The 27,575-nt window shown below is 40.2% G+C and overlaps 3 protein-coding genes across 3 annotated transcripts; 2 read left to right on the plus strand and 1 right to left on the minus strand.

Annotated features, from left to right (window-relative positions):
- Window positions 1-1,453: 1,453 nt before the first annotated feature.
- Window positions 1,454-5,756, minus strand: rpp38 (ribonuclease P/MRP 38 subunit). The gene is made up of 2 exons (XM_049583039.1): window positions 5,617-5,756; window positions 1,454-3,909 (listed from the first exon to the last, which is right to left on the minus strand). The coding sequence occupies exon 2, from the start codon at window positions 3,900-3,902 to the stop codon at window positions 3,066-3,068; it is 837 nt and encodes a 278-aa protein (XP_049438996.1). The 5' UTR covers window positions 3,903-3,909; window positions 5,617-5,756; the 3' UTR covers window positions 1,454-3,065.
- Window positions 5,757-6,496: 740 nt separating this feature from the next.
- On the plus strand, window positions 6,497-9,760 carry acbd7 (acyl-CoA binding domain containing 7). The gene is made up of 4 exons (XM_049583040.1): window positions 6,497-6,652; window positions 8,913-9,030; window positions 9,125-9,187; window positions 9,269-9,760. Exons 1-4 carry the CDS (start codon window positions 6,641-6,643, stop codon window positions 9,340-9,342), a joined length of 267 nt encoding a protein of 88 aa, XP_049438997.1. The 5' UTR covers window positions 6,497-6,640; the 3' UTR covers window positions 9,343-9,760.
- A 1,452-nt stretch (window positions 9,761-11,212) lies between these two features.
- On the plus strand, window positions 11,213-27,544 carry crot (carnitine O-octanoyltransferase). Its single transcript, XM_049583038.1, has 17 exons — window positions 11,213-11,357; window positions 13,269-13,408; window positions 14,711-14,835; window positions 14,916-15,097; window positions 15,200-15,324; window positions 15,439-15,547; window positions 17,886-17,979; window positions 18,136-18,261; window positions 19,539-19,640; window positions 19,829-19,912; window positions 20,015-20,122; window positions 20,227-20,357; window positions 20,450-20,573; window positions 20,678-20,756; window positions 22,298-22,391; window positions 23,633-23,752; window positions 24,072-27,544. Exons 2-17 carry the CDS (start codon window positions 13,294-13,296, stop codon window positions 24,190-24,192), a joined length of 1,839 nt encoding a protein of 612 aa, XP_049438995.1. The 5' UTR covers window positions 11,213-11,357; window positions 13,269-13,293; the 3' UTR covers window positions 24,193-27,544.
- Window positions 27,545-27,575: the final 31 nt, after the last annotated feature.

The raw sequence follows: 27,575 nt of genomic DNA on the forward strand, positions 1-27,575 counted from the left end.
CAAAGGTCAAAATGTTTTTAAAATTGTCTTTTTGCTCTGAGTTTTGTTACTTTGTGTTTGATGCTCCTGTTCACGTGGCTCTGCGTAACTTAAGAGGTGAAGGCTGCTGCCGTTTTCGTCGTTACTTTTTCTGTATGTGATGTACTTTTCTTCTCATCCCTTTATATATTAGCAAGAGAATGACAACCAGTGGACAGTCAGTGCTTCAGGGCTTAAAGATTTCTTTTTTCTACCATTGAAAGAACTGGGTTATTGAGTCAACGGTGTGCCTCATGGATGTTGGTTGTGTCACAGATGTGTTGCCTGCAGCTGTTTGAATGAGCATGTCAGTTTTGCTGCTGTGATGATTTTTAGCGTTATTGTTACTAGCCACACCCTTTAGTGAGAACTCAACCCGAAGTACCTGCCTTATTTAAAAGATTTTGGGGGTGGTGGGGTGGGGTGGGGATGTACTTTTGAAAACGACATACAGCTTTCTCTAACTGAAGAACAATATTTTTATTCAAATCCATTGTAAGCTGTGAAAAAGCTGAAGAAGTTGTACCAGCATCATTTAGACATGACCCCCATGCAAATAACAATCTGTTTCAACACACACGTCAGCTATACCAGCATGGATATTTGATTGAATAAACTCACTTTAAAAAGGGACACGAGTGACGCGCTTCTTTTTAACATCGCAGTGGAAAACGAGAATACAAAGCAAGTGTTTTCCTTTATGTATTTTTCGGTTTGAGAATTATAAATGGACTCTGTCCCAAAACATCTTTAGTTGGTTAGGGTCTGACATGTTTGTTTCTGTGTGTTTTATACCTCCACGCCAACAGGTTCTCCATACATACATAAGTCTGTTCCATTTATTGTGATGCAATATCTCTAGGATGCTTTACATTAGTGTCTTCAATTTTGGCACAAACGTCCCCTTGGACTCAACAATGAACTGTTAGAATTTGATACTCAAAGGTCACTGTGAACTCAAAAAACCATGTTTTCGGCCATAGCGCAGGAATTTATATGCTGAATATTTCAGAAATTTCTAATATGATAACATGAAGTGATGAAGGCATATTCAAAAGGTCAAAGGTCATCTTTGCTGTGACATCGTAATGTTCTGTAAAAACAGTTTAATGGGCATTTTTCAACGCCATAACCCAGGAACAGAAGGAAAGATATTTGGTCAGTGACTCTAATCTTGTGTGACCATCTAAAAAAAAGTGCTGACTCATCTGCTGTGTATAGATCTCCTGTGCTGCCAGGCTAATGTGTGAAGCGTCCACGTTTTAGAATATGTGGCTTCTCTGCAGCAACATCAATTATTTGAAGAATATAATACCGTCATGGCTGCATACAAGTCTGGACGGACATGGATGTAAACTGTAAACTTGACTGGTTGGCAGAGACGGTAATTCTAGTTTTTAACTTAAGCCGTTTACCAAAGAAAAAATATATCACACACAGTTGAGTAGATTTTATTCAGAAACAAAAATATCAGTTTAATATGTGTGTTTCTGGCCAAAGAAATATGTAGAGCTGCAACGTTTAGTCAATTAATCAATTAGTCAATTTAAAGAAAATTAATTGTTTTAGGCATTTTTCAAGCAAAAATGTCATATCTGCTGGTTCCAGCTTCTTAGATATGAGAAATAGCTGCTTTTCTTTATTTTTTTATGACTGTACATGAATCTTTGGGTTTCGGACTGTTGGTTTGGACAGAAGAAGCAATATGAAGACATCACTCTGGGCTATGGGAAATTGTGATGAGCACTTTGAGACAATTTTTTGACATTTTATAGACTGAACGATTAGTTGATTCATTAGTTAATTGTGAAAATAATCCTTGGTTGCAGCCTTAGAAATATAACTGACAAAATCAACTTAAAGCAGTGGTTCTCTACTGATGGGTGGATGGTCCACTCTGAATGGGTTGCAAGTGACTTGTTTGCAAAAAACACACTTTATTGTGAAGTACAGTGAATTTCCAGCGCAAAGCTTCTGTTTTGAAGTCTGATTTCCAGCTGTAGAGTGAGTGACTAAGGGAAAGCTACTTGACAGAGACAGCAAACTAGCTCGATGACATGGCCAATGGCAGTTGTGACACTGAATAAATTCAACTGTGTGGACCTTGAACTGATGACTAAGGAGAAATCTGGACCCTGTGGCTGGACCAGTTGGGAACCACTGGTTTAAAGGATCATACCAGGGTCCTTTAAAGTTATTCTGAGTCATGTAAACTGCAGCCCAGTCCCCAAACCACACCACACTTTTTTTTACCTCTACTGCAGCCACTGGTTTGCATTCATTTCAACAGAGAATGAGAACAGAAACTTAATTTATTTAAAAAGGCTGCCCATTTCAACAAATGATGTCTGCTTCTGTGTTTGACAGAATTTAATTCACATTTTTTCTGTTTTATGAATTGTTGACTTTGAAAGAAAGTCAATTTCTTTACAATGAAATACTGACAATGGACAAAAAAAGCTGACATTAAATGTAGGGCTGCAACCACAATTCCCGTCATTATCTATTAATCTGCAGATTGCTTTCTTATTATGTCTATGAAATGACAGACTTTGTGAAATATCCCCATGGTCACATCTTACAAATACTTGTTTTTTTATAATCAATAATCCAAAAACCCAAATCACTTTCAATAAACTTTAAAAAGAAAAGCAGAGGTTTGTCACACTGAAGAAGCTGAAACCAAAAAATCCTCTGTCAATTGACTAATCAATTGGGTACTGCAGCTCTAGTTCACTGTCACAAATTAAGTATCTTTCTCAAACACATTTCAAGTCCGTGCAAACACAACGTAGGAAAAATGCATTGACAAAAGTGTAAGTGAATGAACTAAAATAGTGGATCCCAAGTTAATGGTCAGGAGGTGAAATACTAAACATTCTCAACTCTCAGGCCTCTAAAAATCCTTAAAATGAAACAATCTGAGGAGACAAAACTGCTCTCATGTCCTCCGCCTTGTTTTAAGAGGTCAACATCAGAAACTGGTGGGCTAAAACATGCAAAAACATAGGAATGGTCCTTTTCTTTCTTTAGGCAGTCTCTGTTAATTAGACTGTCTGTGACTTAGCCTTTATTTTTCTTTTCTTTGCAGGGTTAGCAACTATTCTTTTCACTTTGAGAGGTTGCAGAGTGCAGGAAGACGCCGACTCTATGACCTGGTCAGATTCACTCTCAAGTTTCCTTTTTTGGCCCTTCCTCTTCTTGCCATCTTCCTCTTCCTCTTCCATGTCAGCGGGGTCTTCAGGTGTCACACTGGGTGCTGCACCTTGTAGCCATGCAACATCCACTGGAGGCACTTTGGGTGTGATGGCGCCCACAGTGTCAGTGAACACCTCGTCGTCTTTGGAGGCACACTGTCTGAATCCCAGCGCGAGGACACTCTTCAGCCCCAGCGGCTCCGACACGCTCTGGCTCAGCCGAGGCACCTGGCAGGCTGGCACGCCTCTCGTAACGCTCAGTGCTATCAGGTGATTCGTCATGTGTTTGGGCATGACAGACTTGCACACAAGCAGCAGTTTGAGCTCGTTCCTCTCCAGAGCTTTGGTGACCTCGTTGATGCCAATGGCCAGTTGTTTCCTCATTGCCACGTCTGTCCAGCCGGTTTTGGGAGAATCCTGCGCCTGTGCTTCCTGGCTCACCTGGGGAACAGGCTCTGATTCTGACGTGGCAGCAGGTTTCTTGTCCTTCTTTTTCCTCCATGGCCGAAACACTTTCACCTCTTTCTTCTTAAGACCCACAGACACCAGCTTGTCCTTCAGGGTTTTCAGGATGAAGTGCATGTCTTCTTGAGGAATCGTACCCCATTGTGGAGGAAACGGTGATGCGAAGGAGGTCTTGGGTGGCTTTTTGATTTCCTTTTTAGCTGACTTTCCGGCAGCAGGCATTCTTCCTCTGAAATGATGACAAGAAAACATTACTCAAGTAATGTGCTTATGTACAGTTAGGAGGTACTTATGAGGTAGTTTTTCAATTTTATGCTACTTTATACTTTTACTCCACTACATTTTGTAGGCAAATATTCAACTTTTTACTCCACTACATCTATTCAACTTAGTTACTTTTGCAGATTCAGATTCTTAATACAAAATATAACTTAACTAATAGATAATGATTTATTAAGTGTGGGTTAAAATACCCAGCAGTACATAAAACAGCCCCATCTTTACCAGCTGCAACACAAAAGCGCTAAACACATTAATGCATCATTAATTAGAATTCAGTGATACCACATATATGATTATGAAATGGGCCATTCTGCATAATGAATACATTTACTTTTGGTACTTAAGGAATATTTTAATGCTAATACTTTACTTTTACTTGAATAAGAATGTTAATGCAGGACTTTTAGTTGTAACAGAGTATTTTCACATCGTAGTATTGCTACTTTAATTTAAGTAAAAGATCTGAATACTTCTTCCACAGTAAAGATGTGTAAAATAGCCCAATTTAAAAACAATAATTAATAAAAAATACAATACATTAAAAATAGGGTAAGTACATAATTGGAAGCAGGACTCAATACAGACGAGGAAAAAAAAGGCAAACTTTACAAATAATTTCTTCATCACAACTCTTTACTGACCAAATTTAAGGGATCCTTATCAAAACTGTCTGTGTGTGGATTAAGATAAGGGATTAGGATATGGGTTGGGCGATACGGAGAAAAAATCAAATATAAGTGTAACTGTATATATTTCTTATGTTTAATATTATTCTATTCTTCTTGTTTTATACACTGTAGTTCAGTTTCCACACTTACAGCCTCAGCAGTGACGATATAGTTTATTTTTAATATTTTAATATCTTAAGTATGAGTTTCATTTCTATTTTATTGCGTTATATTTAGGTACCTCTATTTCATACTCTTATTCTTACTTCTTTTAATTCTCTATTCTTTACATCGGAGCAACTGTAACGAATTATAATGTCCTCTCGGGGTCAATAAAGTATTGAATCTCAGAGTCTAATAACAACAAGGTTTCAGTTGATTTTCACTGTACAACTGTACCAGAAAATATCGTGGAAAATATCCCGGTGTTATAAAATTTACATTATTGCAGGGAGACTGACCCTTAAGAAGTGTAAACAGAGGGGTTGTTGTTGGTTGAACAAACATTTTATTGCTATAATTGAAACTTAAAACCATTTTGTTAATACAGGTATGTGTAAAAAGTCTTCACCTCAGAAAATAACTTAAATAAAGGGGAGCTTCAACATCCAGTTGCATTTGTTACCCAATATCGTAGATAAGCAAATACACACGGTGTCATAACCGTCAACTTTTATTTCAGGTATTTCTTGAAACCGGTATATCTGTAACCCTGGCTGAGGGCACAAATAATGATAACAATCAATAACATGAAGAATTAGTTATATTTTAGCACTTAAATAATATTGTGGCATTGTTTTGGCCGTGATTGATGATTCCGTGCAATATTTTAATCAGTTTAATGAGTATTTGTCTAAACAGGTAAAAAACACAAGTCATGACAGGCTGAAAAGTTCGTTAAAACCGTCAACTGTTTTATAACTGCGTCAACATTACGGCTGTCAGCAACGGACCGGACAAACACGAGTCACATTAAGTTACTTTACCTGATATTTAATACAGCAAAGGTTCTTTTCTTTTCATAAACCCGTGCTCCGTTCACATCAACAGTCCAACAACACGGATGGAACACAGGGCGCCGCCATTTTGTTTGAATTGAAAAACTTTATTTAAAAAAAAAAAAAAAAAGGCCAACAGCGCCGACCAGCGTTCAAAGGCCGGAGTGAGATTCGAGTCGTGTTAAAAGCAAAAGCCATTTATTAAACCCAATTGTTATAGAAAAAAATAAATAAATATTATTAATAATAATAATAATAAACGAATTAAATAGAAGATATATAATAATGAATAAAAATAAATAATAAAATAAGTTATACTAAAAAAATAAAATAAATTAATTACATAAGTAAATGAATAAATGACTCAATAACACAAGTAATCATAAATGAAAAAATACATACATACATCAATAAATTAAAATTGACGAGTTACTTTGATCCAAACATGACCCTTGAAAATATGTCTCCTGTATTTATACATTATTTATATATTGGTAAATAACCATGAGCGAGTCCCGGGTTCATGGGCTAATTTTTCTTGCACATCCAAAATATTTGAAGGAAAATGTAGTAAGATAAAAGCAATCTATTCACTATAGACATTATATTATTTATTTATTTATTTATTTTTATGCTTTCATGGTAAGAAGCATTTAACTTTCATGTTTGGTTAATGTTTTGCTTGTTCTAACTATACTGTTGGGTTTTATAACAAAGATTTTATTGTTAGCCTGTAAAAAAAAAAAAAACTAGGTCAGATAAATGTAGTTTCACTGTAATATAATGGGGAAAATAGTATCATTAAACAATGTGTGTGTGTGTGTGTGTGTGTGTGTGTGTGTGTGTGTGTGTGTGTGTGAGAATGAGGTGACACGCAGCCAATCAGCTCCCTCCTCTGCTGCAGTACCTCTCTCTGTGCCCGATTATATTGCATAGATCAGCTGTAATCACAGCTGCGCAGAGCCGACAGGAGAAACACATTCGTCCAAACTACGGGGCTACATCTGCAGAAATGTCTTCTCAGGTAAAATGTCTGCTGCTTTAGTCTCTGTTTGATTCAGCTGTGTGTCGACGGGAGACGCACTATCGCTATGAAATGAATAACGGTCGCAGCGGCGGGGCGTCCAGGCCATTCACTGTATGTGTGTCATCCATCTTTGACAGTGTGGGATGAGTGAATGAGAGAAAAGAGAGTCTGAATATATATATGTTTATATCTTTTGGCTCTGTGGTTCTTCTGATAATGCAGCTACGGTTAACGTTATGAAAGCAGATTGCCAAAAAAAATAAAATGATATTATTATGATAAGGAATAACAAGCAGGATCTGGCTCTGAATTATTTGAGCAGATGAAAAATATTTGATTAACTGATGCTTTTAAACTATAGGCCTGCTTAAGGTTTACGATTAATCTTTGTATGACTCAAAATTATTTCACAAACATCTAAATCTTGAGAGTTTCGGGATTTTAAGGGTTCCCATGCTCTATAATTATCTGTTCTGCAATGCCCTAGATCCTTTGTAAAGTAGATTATTCAAGTAGGCACAGAAGCACTAGAGTCTTGAATAAAAGCCCATTGTTTGTCTCCAACTTGTGCAACAATAGGTCTCCAGGGCTCTGCACCATGACTGGAATACTACGCTCAGATTACTTATTCTGCGTTGTTTGTAACTGATTAATATGCACTTTCTCATATTCTGAGATTACTCTATGCTCCTGCTGCACCACATGACTTTGATTCATCCGTCAGAGAGCAGAATAACCAGCCTGTGCAAATATAATAGCTTGAATAATTTATCAGACATACAAATCAATACAAACTTCAGCTTTCTGCACTTTCCATCTATCTATAACTGCACTATGGCTTTGCAGATTACTTTGTAATAATGTACTATGTTTAATTTTTTGGCAGTTGATGAGGTGGGTGTATGGGTGGGTTACCGAGGAGAAATTGGATATACTCTCCCCTAAATATTCCTATGGCCTTTTGGCTGATTGGTGGGCATAAAAAGAGAAAGGTATACCCTGTGTTCTTGCATACCCATGTAAAAGCTTTAATAACACTATGACCTTGATGTAATTATTTACAGTCATCTAATTATTCATGTTATAAATGTACTCATTCATTGTCAAATTCGCACCTATGTGTATGAAAAACAAACAAGAAAACACTTACCAGCACATAAACTACAGTTTCATTGAGCATGAAAACAATAAACATAAATTACATTAGCTGTAAGGCTGGCACTTCCAGGGTTATTAGTTTAGGTTTAAGTTTAGGTTTTAGGTTTTTGCCATGGCATCATTTCAGTATCGGTATTGAGATTACAGGTAGGTATAGCATCGAAATCACAGTTTAGCATACACCTTCACTACGCCACTGTATTGTTGATTAGTACTGTATATTTCTTTGCTTTTTATCTTTCGCTGTAAAGGGAGAGTTCAGTCGTCATGCCCCCAGTTTGGAGAAGCAGGCTGAAGTACCAACACAGAAGCTAGGCAATGTACTGCTGTGGACAAAAACGTATTCTAGCCACCTAAAAAATATCAGTATCAGTTTAAGTGTACGCTATATTGAGAGTATTTTCACTGCTACACCTTAATGTCAGACACCGATTTTCAATGGGAAAATGAAGTTATATGGCTCTCTTCAAAGCCAGACTCAATTGAGAAAAAACACAATTTAACACTGATGAATAAAGGAGCTGCTGGTCTACCTCTGCCACCTCTGGTATTTTTGTTTGTGTTATTAAGTGGCTTCGGCATTTAAAAGGGTTAGTTTAGATTCACCAAAGTCACACACTAACACAAACTAACTAACTGATCGAGACAGCAGTAGACCAGCAGCTCCCACGTTCAGTGAGCCAAAATTACTGTTTTTCTCAATGGAGTCTGGTGACTTAGATGACAAGTGCGTGGATGGGGATTTGAAGCCTTTAATGGCTTTCCTGTTTGAACAGGATGTCTGATGAAAAGATAAAGAGGGGGGAATACTCTTAATATAGCATAAATCTAAACTAATATTTATTTTGTTTTTAGGAGGGACTTCTTTTAGGTGGCTAAAATACATTTTGTTGCCTGCCCCCATCCACAGCAGTACTTTGCTTAGCTTCTGTGTTGGTACTTCAGCCTGCTTCTCTAAACTGGGGTTGTGCTGACTGACATCTACTGTATGTGATTTACTGTTTATTGATAAGTTCCTCATACGTCCTCTACCTACCTACCTACCTACCTGTCTGTCTGTCTGTCCATCTGACTTTTTCGGACCATTCATTATCTGCAGGCAGAGTTTGAGAAGATGGCAGCGGACGTGAAGAACGTGAAGACGAGGCCTACGGACCAGGAGCTGCTGGACCTGTACGGCCTGTACAAGCAGTCAGTCGTTGGAGAGATTAACACCGGTATGACTTGCTACAAAAAAACACAATCACTCCATGTTACGTGTTCCCTGAATTCTGAATATGTCCTCCTCTCTGTGTGCGCTCACGACTGTAGAAAGACCAGGAATAACAGATTTAAAAGGAAAAGCCAAGTGGGACGCCTGGAACTCCAGGAAAGGTAACAAGTTAAAAACACTCGTAGTTGTAAAAGTTGCTGGGAAAAAAAAAATGTTTTTAATTCAAATTTCCTCTCTTTAAGGAATGTCCAAGGAAGATGCCATGTCAGCCTACATCACACTCGCAAAGGAAATCATCAGCAAGTACGGCATGTAAAGCTTGCAACGCACTAAAGTGGCAGAATTAATGCAAAAAATGACAGTTTCTGAACTAAATCACTGAAACAATGCTGCTGTCTCTATAACAAGTAGCCTTCTGCTGTCAGAGGCCATAATGATGCAGGATAAAGTGTCACTTAAAATTTGCTGTGACTTCTTTTCATGGACAGTCTTTTATTTTTTTTTATACATAGATTATTCCCATTAACTTATACAACTGAACAACTCCTATGCATCCTTTAAGGTTAGAAGTATAAAACCTGCTGACTGCAATTAATTATGTAGTTTATTCTTGTAATCCACACGGGCACAGCAACTTACTGTATACACTAGCACTTTGATATGTAGCTTGATAATGCAAAACAGGACAAATTAATGCTGTCAAATGTGAAAATAAAACCTCTTTGTGCACTGTTTGTGTTTGTTGTTATTTAGCACAGTAGTTCCCAACTGGTCCAGCCACAGGGTCCAGACTTCTCCTCAGTAATTACTTCAAGGTCCACACAGTTAAATATATTTAGTATCATACATGTGTTTGGTCATGTTGTCCTAGTTTGCTGTCTCTGTTAGTAGCTGTCTGTTAGTCACTCACTCTACATCAGGAAATGACACTTCAAAATAAAAGCTATGTGCCAAAAACTCACTGTACTTCAAAATAAAGTGTGTTTCATGCAAACTTGACATATTTGTGAGTCACTTGTGGTCCATTCAGAATGGGCCCACGACCCACTTTTGGTCCACGACCCACCAGTTGTATGAAAGGGAGAAATAATAATAGCAAGTTAAACCAGTTTTGATGCACACATGGGCACATGAGTATTGCTTTAAGACAGATTTTTGGCATCCATCATGTAGGATTTGTCATGATTGGGTGGAGTCCAAACAGAACAGATCAGCTAGATCTAAATACACAGAAGTACGCAGCTAGGGATGTCCACATACTTTTGGCTGTAAAGTGTATTTGCAAGAACTGTTTGGCTTGTTGAGAAATGTTTACAGTGTGTTTGACTGGTGGATCTGTTTGTCTGCTGTAATTATTTTCAATATCATAAGGGACTGTTTGTCATTTATGAGAGGAGAAAGGGTGGTGCAGAAAAAGGGGAGGCATGTAAAAAAAAAAAGTAAGCACTGTGGAGGACTTTTGTTTTTTAATTTGGCTTAGGAGAGGGGCACACAACTTTAAATGGCTGTATTTTGTATTTATCTTAAAGCCGATTTTAAAGAAAACATGCTTTACAAACCCAAAATTGCCAAAATTAGACTATTTATCATGGCCAGAAATTGTGAAAGCAGAAATTATTGTTAGGGTTGGGGTTTGTAAATTTCCCACGGCCTTTGATGAGCACATTATGTGGCACAAACACTTCCATCAGACAAAACCAAATACTGATATTTCATGATCCATCTCATTTAATAAACTCTTTGCACGACAAAAGTGAAAAACCAAAGCTTTTCTCAACTCTGTCTTCATTTGTCCTCATCTTTTAACTCAAAAACATCACAGGATAAGCTTTTACAATCAAGTAACTACTTTATGGTGGAGGGAGGGGCATGCATTTCCAGGCAGTCACTCAGGGAGGCTCAAGGGAAAAATATCTGTAGCCTCAGGGAAGGTCAAACTAACATAAGATAAAATAAAACACTCTCCAGCCACCCTTCCTCTGAAAGAACAGTCCCTAATATTTAGAAATGTTAGTGTCCTTGTCTCTATATGGGTCATGTGCTTGTCAATCAATTCACCTCTCACCTCTCTGCAGTATACAGACCATGGATTCATACTGATAAAGGTACAAACCCACACTGCCTTTTTATTCCACTGATAAAATGTAGGTCAAGTGCCATTGCATATGCGCATGCGCGGTGTGGTGTTCCGGGTTGGCATAGTGGTACAGTTCAGTGGGGTAAAGGTAACCGCTGCTGCTGCTGAGGATACAAACACACCGACCGGGCTCATTAAATGTATTTCTGCAGTGTGTGGATGCAGTCAGCTAAAGTCAACGCAGCCTGAAGACGGTGAGCTACCAAACCCACTTTGTTTTAAAGCTAGACATTTTGTTGTTTTTAAATCAAGTTTGTCCTCGGGACATGTCAAACATCGCTGTTTACTTCGCTTTAACTTAACTAATTGCCGCGGGCGAGACTAGCTAACGCGCTGTTGTGCTAACGTTAGCTAGCTAATTGGACATCGTTTAACAGGTTAGTAACACCGCTGGCAGCAGTTTAAAGCTACTTTATATCCCACAGTAAAACTGGAGGATATTACAACCATTAGAAAATCCTTTTGAGTAGCAGTTACTGCCAAACAGACTGGTCACAGGTCTGCTGTGTACACCTGCCCAGGGAACATGTATGATATCAGCCTACAGACTGGGTCAAAGCAGTAATTATAATATATAGTAGAGGGGACACCCCCAATATTCAAATATGCCAAATACTATTGATAAAAAATGTCTAAATTAGAAAAAAAAAAATGCTGATATGTGATAGCCAACCACACACTGCTGTCCAAAATAATCATTGTGATCAATCAATACAATCAAAATCATGAATTAACTCAACAAATTGCCATCATTATTTGCATTATGTTTATGATATGTTCTGCATGTGTTTGGTCTAAGTGGTGTAGCCAACCCTGGCAAAACAGGGCTCGCAGACATATTCAACTAATGTCAATATGTTTAGTGCAGTGGTTTTCCAACTGGTTCAAGTTCCACATATTGTAGTTTAATGTACTCGCAGTCTTGGGTTTGCTCATGATGTTGAACTAGTTCGCTGTCTCTGTCAGGTAGCTGTGTCATTCGCTTTCTCTACAGCAGGAAACAGCACTTTTAAAAAAAGCTCTGTGCCACTGTACTTCAAAACAAAATGTGTTGTTTACAAACATGCGGTCCATTCAGGATGGACTTGTGACCCACTTTTCGTCTGCGACCCACTAGCAGGGGACCACTGATTTAGCATACCCAACACAAACGACACCATCCACAATGACCATACAGTTGAATGCCTCTCTAAAACAGTTTAAACAAAAACCAAACATTATACAGCCTTAATGATGGTACAGTATGTTGCAGAAGTGATGTATCAGACTGTATTAGTTTTAATTAGGAATACCTCAAACTGGCAACAGATTAATTTTTTGCTCCCAGTACTTACATTGTAAGGACATCAGAAAGTGATTCCTATTGGCCTGTATGAAGAGGAAGAATAATTATAGCAAGTCCAACCTGTTTTGATGCACACATGGGCACATGAGTATTGCTTTAAGACAGATTTTTGGCATCCATCATTTAGGATTCCTTATGATTAGGTGGAGTCCAAATGAAAAATAACAGCCAGATCTAAATAAACAGAAGTACGCAGCCAGGGGTGTACACACGCTTTTGGCTTTGTAGTTTATCTGCAAGAACTGTTTGGCTTGTTGAGAAATGTTTACAGTGTCTTTGACCTGATCTGTTTGTCTGCTGTAGTTATTTTAATTATTATTATTTTATTATTATTATCACTTGCAGTCCATTCAGGATGGACCTGTGACCCACTTTTGGACTGCGACCCACCAGCTGGGAACCACTGGTGTCAGTGTGTTATACTTATCAGATAATGGACAAGGAGTCTGAGTACAGTGTTAATCATTTATGTTGCGCTGCATGTGTAACTTATGTAGACAGTACTAGCTTTTATTATAGGCTGGGCTGTATAGCTGTACTTGCTTATGATAAATAACTCAATACTATCCATCAATTTTGAGATTTTGGGCTATTATCATGTCTTTCAGACTAGTGGAAAAAAAACATACACACTTGGAAAGGGAATCATGAAGGAACGGGTATTCAGTTGGTTGCAGTCTGCAACCTCACCACTAGCTGCCACTAAATCCCACGCAGTGTTCCCTTAAGACATTTACATGTGTTTGTTTTGTGGTTTCAGTCTCAGTTCCGTCCAAGGAGAAGAAATGGATAATAACTTGTCAGAGACTGTGCCAGAGCGGACCTTCCAGTACCAAAACAGCCTGCCATCCCTGCCTGTCCCATCACTAGAGACCAGCCTTTCAAAGTACCTGAATGCAGGTAGGACAGTAACGTTGAACAACCTGCTGTGTCACATGTTACTCTGTTTCATTTCAGGTTTTGTTTTTTAAATATTCATCATGTGAACTTTAAATATTTACTTAAACAAATACTGTATATATTTAAGAAAATTCACCATGGTCTTTCTGCTCACTGCTGCTACTGTCATTTGTCTTTAGGTAAATGTTTAGTGTTGTGAGAATTGTTATCATGTAATTTTGCCCTTCAGGTAAAAGCCCTTATCTTTGGTTTTAAACTGGTTTCTCTTGGATTTGGACAATATTTAAGACAGGACAAGAAGTATGTTCCCACTGATCTCAATCGCTTCCAAAAATTGGTGGATTAGGAGCAAATCTACTAAGTTTTGGAAAATAAATAGATGCGTTCACGTTTAAATTAAAATATGCCATCAACACTGAAATTAAAATTATGCGACGGGATTTAACAGTTTATCTCAGATCTTTGGATTTGTCTGTGTCAAAGGTGCAACAGTTCTTCTCACCAGAACAGCTTACATAGAGGTGCAATATGCCAAAGTCAGCAGCTCTTAAAAGGAAGAAGTGAAATTCAGGACATATGAGTTGTCTAGACATGGTTATCAACATGGAGGTGGCTGAGCCAGGTGAAATGGTGAAATTAACAGCGCTAAACAACGGCAACAGCACTGACGGAGCTAAAGGTGTTAACTGGGCGGAACCAAAGGGTGGGCGCTATACTTTCACGTCCAGATATCAGCAGTAACTGCAGTATGAGTGTAGTGCAAAGTGACATTGATAAGCCAGCCAACGGGATGCACACATGCACTAACATGCAGCTTGCAACAACAAACCATAGAGACGCTCAGATTACAACACAGAGAGGGAGCGTGACTTCATCGTCTGGGTTTCTGAGTGGGAGCCACAGACTGAAATCTCTCCAGCCCAACTGCGCGTACACTCTACCTCGCCCTACTCCTTCATTTTGATGAGGGGAAAGAGGAGAGAAGAGAGAAAAAACTAACAGAAGAAAAACTCTCCTAACTTTAATCCGGGTGGAGTTTAACTGGTCAGTAGTAGTTTGTAGCTGTATTAATCCTCTGAATGTCATATATAGAACCTTTAACTCTGACTATTGTCACCACATAGAGGTGTGTTAATAAGTGAATCAGTAGGATTGTATGACTATGTGTTGAATATTAACTGTATATGTAAGCTTTTTGTGCAAGCTGAATTAGTTTCTATAGCAGAAGATGCTTAATGTTCACCACAACTGGCAGCTGGGGCTTTTAATTAACTAATATTTCTTTGCCATGTTTTCCATCAGTTCGTCCATTTGCATCTGACGAAGAGTTCAAGGCTACAGCGGATATTGTGAGGAAATTTCAAGATGGTGTTGGCAAAGAGCTTCACCAGAAGCTACTGCAGAGAGCCAGGACAAGGAGGAACTGGGTGTGTAATTGAGCTGTAAATGCCTTGTTTTTGGTGTTACATGTGCCCTATTCAGTCATGGATGTTTTACTTTATTACAGCTGGAAGAATGGTGGTTAGACACTGCTTATCTGGAGCCACGCATCCCCTCTCAGCTGAATGTGAACTTTGCCGGCCCTGGGGCGTACTTAGAGCACTGCTGGCCTGCTGAAGAGGGAACTCAACTGGAGAGGGCCAGTATCAGCACATGGCACACACTACAGTACTGGAACCTGATCCGCACGTAAGACATGTTCACACACATTTTTACAAGCTGTGTTTTGTGATGTTGCTTTCCTTTTTACATGAAGACAGGTATAACTGTAATTTTTGGTTTTTTTTTTAGGGAGAGGATTCATCCTCAGAAAGCTGGAAAAATACCGCTGGATATGGACCAGTTCAGAATGCTGTTCTGCACCTGCAAAGTACCTGGAGTAAAGAAGGACACCATTCGTAATTACTTCAAGACAGGTACGATCAACTTGGCTCTTATCTCTAACCTTAATACACACCTGTATACAATTTACCACTCCTGATAAGCTGACATATCACCTTTGTGTATGTGCTTTTTGTGCTGCCCCACAGAGAGTGAGGGTCCGTGCCCTTCCCATTTGTTAGTGATGTGTCGTGGACGGATCTTCACATTTGACGCAGTCCATGATGGACAAATCCTCACTCCTCCAGAACTTCTCAGGTAGTACACACACCACTCATGGGAACAAACTTGCAGTTGAGGCATTGGGGCCATAAACCAACTGCTGCTGACACTGTTAACTAAACTTATAAAAAGATAGAAGAGTGTTATACAACCTACCACTGAGTCTGAAAAAATTGTGTTCCATAGGTAGCCCAAAGAGGGCGCTACACCTACAGTATCTTTGGGAAGCAGACAAGCGGGGCCTATCCATTTTGGTAACATGGCTCCTAGCATTATTCCCTTGCTTCTTAGTTCCTCCTTGCCTCAATTCTTGGTGTCATAGATTCAACAAGGTGCTGGAAACATTCCTCAGAGATTTTGGTCCATATTGACACAATAGCATCACACAGTTGCTGCAGATTTGTCGGCTGCGCATTCATGATGAGAATCTCCCGTTCCATCACATCCCAAAGGTGCTATGTACTCTACTATATTGGAGTACGGTGCACTCATTGTCATGTTCAAGAAACCAGTTTGAGATGATTTGAGCTTTGTGACATTATCGCGTTATCCTGCTGGAAGTAGCCATCAGAAGATGGGTACACTGTGGTCATAAAGGGATGGACATGGTCAGCAACAATACTCAGGTAGGCTGTGGTGTTTAAACCATGCTCAGTTGGTACTAAGTAGGGTTGGGTCGGTATGAGGAAAAAAAAAGGGTCCGGTTTTTGTAAAAAACCGCATCAAGTCGGTAATACCGGATTTTCACCACTTGGGGGCGCAATTGACTCATTTAAAATAAAAAACGACCTTAGGACAACAGAGTGACAGTAACAAGTTGTTTCTTTTATTCCTTACAAATAAATTTTGCAGCTTACTCAATCAGTGCAAACAAGGGTTGCCTCCTTCGTCTGGCTCAAAGCCAAAGTGTTGCCATAGTGGCGCGTTCCTTGATTTCGTCGAGACTAAATTGTCCGCCATTATCGACTCCCCGTCACTATTAAACAAACTCCAGGCTACAGTAGAGGCGCATGTGCACTCGCACCTCCTAGCTCAGTCCCCGCCCCACCCCCCTCTCTCTCCTGCTTGTTGTGCGCTTGGTGAAGAGGCAGACACAGGTGCTCACAGACTCTGGCTTACTATAAGCAGAGCGGACTACGTGTAAAAATGTCCGCGAAAAATCCCTGCGATGTGAAAAATACATGCTGAACAGTCTTTTGTGTGACACTGGTGCACGGAGTGAAGTCCGTGCGGTCGTGCTTTGCGCGCACAGGGCTAGCGGACGTCCACTTTTACCGGGCGGACCTCCGCGGCGTCCGCTCCGCGTACGTTCTGCCCAAGTATGCGGTCTGGTCGGTCTCAAAAAATAAAACCCGGTCCAAGACGAAGTACTGGACCGAATTGGTATTACCGAGAACCGACCCAACCCTAGTACTAAGGGGCCCAAAGTGTGCCAAGACAATCTCCCCCACACCATTACACCACCACCACCAGCCTGAACCCTTGATACAAGGCAGGATGGATCCATGCTTTCATGTTTACACCAAATTCTGACCCTACCATCTGAATGTGGCAGCAGAAATCCAGACTCATCAGACCAGGCAACGTTTTTCCAATCTTCTATTGTCCAGTTTTGGTGAGCCTGTGTGAACTGTAGCCTCAGTTTCCTGTTGTTAGCTGACAGGAGTGGCACCTGGTGTGGTCTTCTGCTGCTGTAGCCCATCTGCTTCAAGGTTGGACGTGTTGTTGGTTCAGAGATGGTCTTCTGCAGACCTTGGCTGTAACCAGTGGTTATTTGAGTTCCTGTTGCCTTTCTATCATCTTGAACCAGTCTGGCCATTCTCCTCTGACCTCTGGCATCAACAAGGCATTTTCACCCAGAGAACTGCTGCTCACTGGATATTGTCTCTTTATCGGACCATCCTCTGTAAACCCTAGAGATGGTTGTGTGTGAAAATCCCAGTAGATCAGCAGTTTCTGAAAAACTCAGACACCAACAACTATAGCATCAAAGTTAATATTTTAATATCTACATTATAATAACATTATAATACATTTATAGCCGTTTGTGGTTCAGGTGTCGAATGTGAAGTTGTATAAGTGGTACACGTGAAAGCTGCAGGCAGTAATGCAGCAGGCCATGCAATCGACCTGCTCCAAGCAGGCATGTTTTGAGTGGGCACTGCATTAGTTATAAATAACTCTAGACTGTCTAGACTGTTATACAGGTTTTAAATTGCATTCTGTGTGATGTTAAAAAAGGCAAATTAAAACTTGGTGAACCTGCAGAAACCCTGTAATTATGAGCTTGAGGACGAGGAAGCGAAATAAGCTGATGGAAAGCAACCAAGATTTTAATGTTGCCTTTTTAATGTGGGTGTGTTCACCTGTACAGGCAGCTGAGCTATGTGAAGCAGTGCTGTGAAGGAGAGCCGGTGGGAGAAGGAGTGGCTGCTCTCACCACAGACGAGAGGACTCGTTGGGCGCAGGTAGGGGGGCTCATGCAAGGAGACTTTAATGTTGACCTGTTGTGTGAATACAATCCAAAACAGATAATGGCTCCCATTTGTGAAAAAGCTCTCATACTACAGAAGCATATTTGAGTATCAGTACTGTCAGCATGTATCTGTTTACTCTCTCTGCAGGCCAGGGAGCATCTAATAAGCATTGACCCACATAATAACACCATCTTGGAGACCATCCAGAGCTGCCTGTTCATCGTTTCTCTGGATGAAGCGAAACCCTACTCCACTGCAGAGAACTACTCAAATGTAAGGGCTGCACAGAGTATTTAATTATTTATGATTTAATTACTTAATGTTCAGTGTTTTTAACCTCTTCCACTCGACGCTGGCATCCTTGGCCGACTTTGCTGTCTTTCAGAAGCTGTAGCTGGTTTTAAAGCTAGATTGAAAATACTGGTATCACAAGACACTTAACGACCTAAAGAGGAATCCATTTGTACCAGACATGTCAGGCTATCTTGTCAGGAAGGGGGTTAAATAACTCTTAAAAGTTAGGCTAAATTTTGAATTTGACTTTATTGAAAGGATAGCCCCTTGAGATGTAGCATCTCATTTTCACGGGGGCTTCTATGGGTACCTACAAGTTTCCCCTTTATGGACTTTATTCTAGTCCCATGCCGTTTGGGGGCGAAACTCATGCTGTTTTTCTCATGTAGTAAAAATGTGTTATTTTCACCTGTGTATTTGAATCTTTCTGCACACTGGGGTCCCTAAAAAGTCTTGACATTGCATATTGTGTTTGACTGGGCAGCTGAGACTCTTGGGGATTCAATGAACCCAGTTTTATCCATGCGTGGTGGTCCCCTTAGACATTTTACTGCAGTGAGACCCTTTTTAAGACTGTATAAAATGACATATTGTGACCTCTAGGATCATCACAACCTCATGAAACTTTACAGCCACAAACTAGAGACGTTGGGCATTGACAGGATGTATGACTTTCTTAGGTGTACTGACAATGAGAGGGTTTCTTGGCAGTTTCCAGAACAGAAGTGCTCACCATCCAATCGCTGAAAAATGCAATTCTTACAGAAATCTCCAAATGTCAAAAGTTTTTGATAAGAAATCACAACATGGATTTTTCTATGATGCTCATCAAGGTCTTGGTGTTTTTGAGGGATTTGCTAAACATCTATCAATTATGGAATGGGTGACAAATGGTTTCGAACCAAACATTACCGCAACAAATTATGAGACAGAACTGAGCATTAAAATGGCCGACATATACGTGTATCATAATATTCCAAGCACTTATTCAAACTAAACGTTCAAAGTCTGAACAGGCGCCTAACTACAACAGTGTTTATTACAGATTTATGACTAGAAAAACTTGTCACACAGTGCTTTCAGATGATGTGTAACACTTCCATGAGGCATATGCTGTTGACCTGCTATCTACCCCTAATTATCCCCTGCCCCCCCTAACAAAGACAAAGTTGGTCTGTGGTCTGGAGGAGTGGAGTGGAAGAGGTTTAAAGAGGAGAGCTGTGTGTCTGATTTTGTCTTTGAATCTCTGAACACAGTTGACCATGGAAGCCCTTGCAGGCGACCCCACCATCCGCTGGGGTGACAAATCATACAATTCACTGGTGTTCGGAAATGGCACTTTTGCATCCAATTGTGATGTGAGTTTATACGTGTGTGTGTGTGTGTGTGTGTGTGTGTGTGATGCTACAGGAATTTCAACACACCCTGTATATGACACATTTTTATATGACATATTTTCATGCTGCTCACCCTGGTTAATGAATAATTCTAAACTTTAAAATCTAATTCTCGAAGCGTTAGAATTAAAAGTCAAATTGTTTTGCAGCATGCACCATATGATGCCATGGCACTGGTGTCTATGTGTTGGTATCTGGATCAGCAGATCAAAGCTGCAGGAGGCAAATGGCAGGTAAACTTTGACCATCACTTGATTCTATACATAAATTGTTTTTGCTGGTTCCATTTAAATGTATCTGTCCACTTTTCACACGTTGATGTCTATACTTTTTAGGGCTCAGATGCAGTCAGACCTGTACCCCGTCCTGAGGAGCTGGTGTTTACTGTGGATGAAAAAATCCAGAGTGCTATCAGCCACGCCAAACAGCAATATCTTGAGGCGGTGAGCCAGCATTGAACACCAAACTACAGCAGAAGAAGTGCGATGCAAAATGATATTCCATAGTCACAGCTGTGTGGGTGTCCACTTTGTCGCTGGTTTTACAGGCACAGGACCTGCAGATTGTGTGTTACGCCTTCACAGGGTTTGGAAAAGCAGACATCAGACAGAAGAAGTTGCATCCAGACACCTTTGTTCAACTAGCAATACAGCTGGCCTACTACAGAATTCACAAAAGGTATGGGCTGGTTGAAAATTGGACCAGGCCTTTACTAATGTTTGAAGTCTGTGACGGGAAGGTCCCTGAATGTCTCATCTTACTCTTCACAGGCCAGGAAGTTGTTACGAGACAGCAATGACTCGCAAGTATTACCACGGCAGGACGGATACGATGCGACCCTGCACCCAGGAGGCTGTGAACTGGTGCAAAGCCATGATGGACCCAACGTGTGATGTGAGTGTGTGCATGACTGAAACCCTACACTATGGCAAAATCACACAGAGGATGGGGGTGGAAGCAGTCTTATTTGATATGGCGCATGAACGTTTTTCTTTCAGGCTGACACCAAGAGGAAAGCCATGCTGCAGGCCTTCACAAAACACAACAAACTGATGGGTGAAGCCCAGGAAGGAAAAGGTTAGTTCACTTATATATACATGTAATTGCTTGATGTTTAACAGTACTTATAACACTTATAATAGCTGTATCTCAAATTAGGGGCTGCAGCATTCAAAGACCTGTAACAATAGCCCCGTTTCCAACAAACACTTTCGGTATAGTACCTTTAGAAGCAAAAGTAACCCCTACAGACATGTACCTAGACTGTAGATCTGTTAAGCGTTTCTGCTGTAGACAGTACACTTTAATGTGGGCAGGGCTGTTGTCACTCACTGTATTTCCTCTCCACTGATGATACAGAGGGAAGTTTGCACCTTATTTATCGTCCACAGAATGGGGTTGCACATCAACATTTTCAGAACAAATGGAACGGACTGGAGGGGAAGTCTCTCCCCATGGGATATTTAAAAATAGCTGGTTTGTGCTTTGAGCCCTTCTCAGGCAAGCTCACGGGTTTAGTGCTGCCGCAGCACACCAGAATGAAGCTCCGACAGGTTTTTTTGTTCCTCCACATGAGGATTACATTAAATGCAGTTCACATAATCTGGTCGAAATTAACATATTTTTTAACGCTGGAAGATCCACTCATTACTAAAAGTGTATGTCATCGAAGAGAGACAATAAAAACTAAAGTAATGGTCAAAGTTGTCACTAAAATTTAAGGTGTGTTGTGTTGATGGATTCACATCATCAGTTTATGCATTGAGTAACATTACAGATAGACGTTCCACCTTAAAAGTTGCCGGCAGTTGGCCCAGTGAATTAAATAATTTTTTCTTAGTCTACAGCTGCTGCTAGAGGCAGCAAAACATCCTTTCATTGTAATAGTTATAGTTTACTATCGTATGTAAAACTTGCCATGGTATGAACAGTGGTTACATGAGCCTCAAAACCAGCCACAACTCAGCCCTGAGCAAGAATGACGGTTCTATACTGACCAGTCAAAGGACTGTAGTGTTTCTACCGGCAGCTTTTAGTATCAGATCTGTGTGCTAGGTACCCCAACGGAGAGGTGACCAAAAATGGGGACGATACAGAAGGGTTCCATTGGTACCATCCACAACTTTTCACAATGGAAATGGAAAAAATGTGAACTGAACTGCTTGGTGTAAATGGGGCTAACGTTATGGAGCTTTGTTTCAGTAGTGGAGAGAGAACAGAGCGTTCAACTGATACCAACTGTTAGTGGCAGAACACCTATGGGTTCCAAAATACTTACTCTGAGTGCTGGAGTGCTCTCTGGCACAAACTGGACTGTTGGTAAATTGGGAGCACTGTTGGAATGAACCACACTCTCAGAGCAGCAGAGCACCAAGCAGAGTGAATGTGTGATTAACTTAACCGTTCGTTAATTCATATAGAACGAGAACGCTCTGTTTCTCTGTACATCAGCGCTCTTATTTTAGTGTAGAGTATCAGATTGGACTTACAAATGTGTCCAGTGTTTTCACTGGGAGTTCTGTTGTTTATGTTGCGCAGTGTTGCATGTTGTTTATGTGTTAACGGGGGTAGCACTGATGTACCTGTCTCATGTTGTCATTTTGTGATCCTGTTGCCAGGTTTTGACAGGCATCTCCTTGGGCTGTACCTCATTGCTAAGGAGGAGGGTCATCCCACTCCAGAACTCTTCACAGATCCTCTCTATGCAAAGAGGTACGAGCTGTAAAGCTTACTCATGTTTTTGGAAACAGTGTGTCTATGTGGGTTATATCATTGTGTACATGTGCCTTTTATCTGATAATACAATGGCACTCTCTGTTTTGTAAAACTGCTTTTTATATACAGACTTAAATGACCATTGTTTTCACTGTACCCCGCCCCAAAATCCATTCACTAGACCATTAGACCTTTTTCACAGCATACATTTATATTGTCAAAGCAGGAAAAACACAGGTGTGACTAATAACATTAACCATGTCCTAGTGAGCCATCCCAGTGAGCAAACACACACAGCTGGCTCACCTTAATAGAATTAAGTTAATTCACTTGCCGTTGTCCTACTATGACACATCAACATGTCTGTGGTGAAGAGGGCGTATGTCAGCAGGCTCATGTTGTCAGCTTATATCCACAGCCTCAGTGTGTCAGCAGAGGCGAGTATGCTGGATAACATGCAGAAGTAGTAGCTTGAGAACCGGATGAATCAACAAGCTCATCTTTTATTTGCTCTGACAGATACCCCCTGCCATCCAAACAGGTTTTCAGCCAAACTGGCCTGGGTCAAACCATTCACAACTGTTTATTTAATATGGGATGCGTTTGATACAATGACTCACCACTTTTGGAGCTATCACGCTCGTTGATGGATTAGAGCCCAGGAGCCCTAAGTGTCAGGGTGACCCCCTGGCCTTCAGCTGCGAAATAAATGTCACCCAAATAACTTTTTTATTTATTTATTTTGATTGCACACTCATGAAACTGCATAAAATCCAAACATTTAAAAGAAACTATAAGAAATATGTCAGGAGAGGTCACGAAGCCACAGACTTATACAAAGGGACCTCCTTTCAACTGAAGGAGAGGAACAATGACAAAAACAACCAGGAAGAGACTCAAAATTACCACAAAGAGATGCAAAGGAACTGCAAAGGGGCACAAAATAATTACAAAGAAATATAAAGGCATCAAATATGAAAGCATCAGCCTCACAGATCTCATGTTGGTTGGGCTTTAATGTAAATTAAACAATAGGTGTTGGTGCAAAAACATTTGAGGTTTAAAGGGATGGTACAAAATTACCTTTGGATTGTGATGGACATTCTCATAAATGATCTGCTTGACAAACTGCGCTGCAATACAGAAATTCTTAAGCAGACTGAAGACATTGCATTGGTTGAGAAGTGTTAGGGACGTCTTTCTGTCTGTCTGTAACTGAGTTGTGTTTGTGTCTGCAGTGGCGGTGGTGGTAACTTTGTGCTGTCGTCCAGTCTGGTGGGCTACACTACAATCCTGGGGGCCGTGGCTCCCATGGTGCACCACGGCTATGGCTTTTTCTATCGCATCAGAGATGACAGGTGGGCAGACGAGACAAAAGTTTCCATGATGCTGTTTCTTCTTCTTAAAATATTTTTCTGAAACTGTCATGATTTATGTATGAGGTGTTAAAACTTAAATTGAAAAATATCCTGCGGGCGGATCCTTAAAACTTAGAAACAACACAAAATATGCCAAAATCAAAGGCTTTCAGAAATGGCAATTGTGTGCATCAGTGTGACTCAACTGCAAAAGTTCTTTTCAACACAGTTTTCACCATCAAAGTCTGAGATAGTGTTTACCTTCCCTGTAATCTCAGCAACTGCAATCATGGCTACCTTATGTCTTTTTCCCCTCCAGGATTGTGATCTCCATGTCAGCATGGAAATCTTGCCATGAGACGGACGCTGTGATACTATTCAACAACTTCTCCAGCTCCTTGCATCAGATGCTCCACCTGGCCACTACATCTCAGCTATAAGTACCCACACTGGCACATTAATGCACACACGGTTCACAGACCCTCAGCTGAGAGCCGACAGCTACAGATAGTCACATTTGTTCTGAGCACAGATCAATGCAAAGTTAGAGAATCAGTACTGTTAGGTGATATCCACCGTCTCTGGCATTAGGAGAATCTATCAACTTTTCTGTTTCATGTAGTGATAAACACTTTACTATGAGTTTTTATTTTCTGTGTATATGTTTTTCTTGTTTTAATGATTCTTGTGTAAATTATGTAGAAAATGTTTAATTTTAAATCCTGACAGTATTAATCTGCCTTTAAGCTAAAATGATGTTAAGGCTCAAGACCTGAGTAGAAGTTAAAGTGACACCGGTTGGGTTTCCAACCAAATCAAGTGCAAATTTTAACCAAAATCAGCAAAAGAAAATGCAAATTTGTGTGCTTTTTCATTCTAGGGGATGATGAAAAATTTTGTGTATGGATAAAAGTTAGGTGCAACAAAATTCATGCCTGCAATCAATAAGCTGTGCAACGACCACGCAAAGTTATTACTACTTCTACTGAAAGATCTGTACTTCCTCCACCTCTGCATTAGCATAAAATCATGTGTGGACAGTCCCTAAATAAACTTGATTTCTCACCTGAAGAGCTGATATCCAGAGCTATGACTCGCCAGGCTGTATGTTTTTTTTTTTAGCCATTGTCTTTGTAATGACGGGATAGTGGGTTGTTTAGCTGGGGATATTTCTTGACCCCAACAATGAGTCTCTCTTCATCCATTCTTCATCTCACATACGAGACAACATCACCAACAGAGTTCTCTTCATACAACAATGGTAATAAGAGGAGTTGAGCTGCGATAGAAGCAGAGAAAAAGAGCTGCTACGGCAGCCGGTATGTACAAGCAGAGAGCGAGTGGGGGAAAATGTATGTAATTTGGGGGCGAGGCTGGAAATAGGACAGATGGGAAGCCAGTGTAAGGAAACTAAAAAAAAACTGTTTTTAACTGTTGTTCAAACACAGTTTCCATTGTCCAGTGTGCTCACTGTTTTTATACATCCATTGTTTTCGTTCGTTTGAGGTTTGAGTGGCGCTGTTTTAGGAGGCTTTCATATCATGGACCTGGGCCCCGATCCAAGTGCACTTGGCCCCAAACACCAGTTTGTTGGAGAAGTGTAAATGGATCAGGGCACTGTGTACCATACACGGACACAGTGCCCTGATCTATCCAACTGTACCAAAAGACAGAAGTGAAACACTATTTAACATGACTACAAGGAATTTTTAACCGGTTATAAAACAGTCTGAATGAAATACTGATGCCTCTAAATCAGACAGCAGCAGATTCAGCTTTGCTGCTCCGCTTATTGGCACTGATGACAGTCGCGGGGCAGCATTGTCCATCTTAGGCGACCTTTTCTACTCTGTAGCGCAACAAAAATGTCACATAGATGATGACCCAAGTGCACTCGGGTACAGAATAACGTTAGTAGCGTGAAAGCTGAGCAGCGGTGGAGAGGAGTGGGGGTGAAATCGTACTTTGGCATGGCATGAATCAATTGTACCTAACATGAAAACACCCTTACTTAATGTCATCTTGTTGCACCCTCTCCTGCAGTGGCACCGCACTGGAGCATTAGCGCCACCCACTGCTGATCTCGCTGAACCAGCTCCCAATATTTGCGTAACAGCAGTTGATCGAAAGCACGTTAATAAATTTGTTTTGCTGATTTTTTGAAAACTTGGTCAATTTTTTGCTACATTTGGATGAAACTTAACTTGTGTCAGTTTTAAGGTGGAAAACTAAAGAAAAAACTTCTGGTTGTTTTGACCGTTGGCCTTAAATGTTTCTGCGATAGTAAAAGACATTCCAGTTGAACCCATAAAAAATAGCTTTGATATTAGTACGGTTAATTTGCCTTGTTTTATGTTTGGAAATGGTGAAAATCTACAGCAATATGCAACATAAGTACTAAACTGTTTAGGTTGAACTGATGTTGAAATTTATCTGAGAAATCAGTGAATATCTTCTTGGTGTTTGTTTTTATTTGTGCCTTGTATGATCAAAAACAAAAAGAAGAAATGAAAATCTTCCTTCAACCTTCCAACAACCATACATACCGCTGGCACTCCCTGTCTGTACGTTATTAGAAGTACAGGGGTAACATGAGGTTGCAGGACTAGTTTTTGCAGTCTGGTCAGTTGCAATCACTGTATCTGGATCATGGCTGTATAAATAGAAGTGGATACAGTGTTGGAGGCTGGGCCACGATCATAGACTAGAATAGAATAGATTATATCTTTATTGTCCACCATGGGTAGAAATTTGTCTTCAGCTCGCCAAACATAAAAGACAACATTGTAAAAAGCAGACAAATAGTAAGACAAGCACATAGTCACTGACAAAACCCACTTAAACACATCAGATCAGCTCACTGACTGTCTGTGGTGTAAAACTCATCAGTCACCTGGCGTTTTTGCCAGGGTGCTCTGAACTCCTTGAGTTGAAAAAACGGATAAATGCCCCACGTTATCTCTTTTTTTTTTTGTCATGGTCACGACAACAAGTTTACAGTTGGTAAACAATAGAGGAGAAACTGGTGGTAGCGGTTGCTGGATACCCAGTGCTACACAGCCCGATGATAGCAGGTTGTCATCCTAAAAAACGCCTGCAACCAGCCATCATCGAGGAGAAGCTCCTGGACCAACTGGTGGTACTCCCCATGATCCACCCTTTTATATAGGGTCTCATGTACCACACAGATATCCTGCAAAAAGCTTTCTGTGTGATCAGACCCTTAATCATGCTGCTCTTCACTATCCACTGATTTCCACTTTCACTGCTAAGAAACAACAGCAAACACTAGCTAGCTATGCAGGACGTAACGTTACTACTGTATTTTGCTAGCTTCCACTTTCTTGAGTTGCCTCTTAGTCTCTTGAGGTGCTACACATTGCTTTGTACTACAAACTGCTGGATCACTTATTGTTGACTCATTTTTTATTTTTAAACCAAAACCCTCCTTTCTAAGTCACTACACTTACAGGGCCTGGACCACACACCTTTATCTGTGTACTGTCTGTCAAGTTAACGAGGAATGTTCATATGACTTTACATTAACTGCTGTAAAACATAAATAAGCCTTAAAAATGTTATTCACCAACATTGTTTTCCTGCTTTTAAAGCCTAATCTGTAATAAGTCTACAAAGCTTATGGAAATGGCAAAATGTGAATAAGATTGTACTTCCTTTATCTTTAAATAATATCTGAATATTTTAAATTTCAATTGCATTTCTATTATTGTAAAAATGTTAAATGTGATTTTGGAAATGTAGCAAAGTTGTTCTGACAAATAAACCTGAGAGATTTCCATGTGTGTGTTTGTCCTGTTAAATG

Source organism: Epinephelus fuscoguttatus, linkage group LG8 (assembly GCF_011397635.1).
Source record: "Epinephelus fuscoguttatus linkage group LG8, E.fuscoguttatus.final_Chr_v1".
In the NCBI taxonomy this organism is placed as follows: domain Eukaryota; kingdom Metazoa; phylum Chordata; class Actinopteri; order Perciformes; family Serranidae; genus Epinephelus; species Epinephelus fuscoguttatus.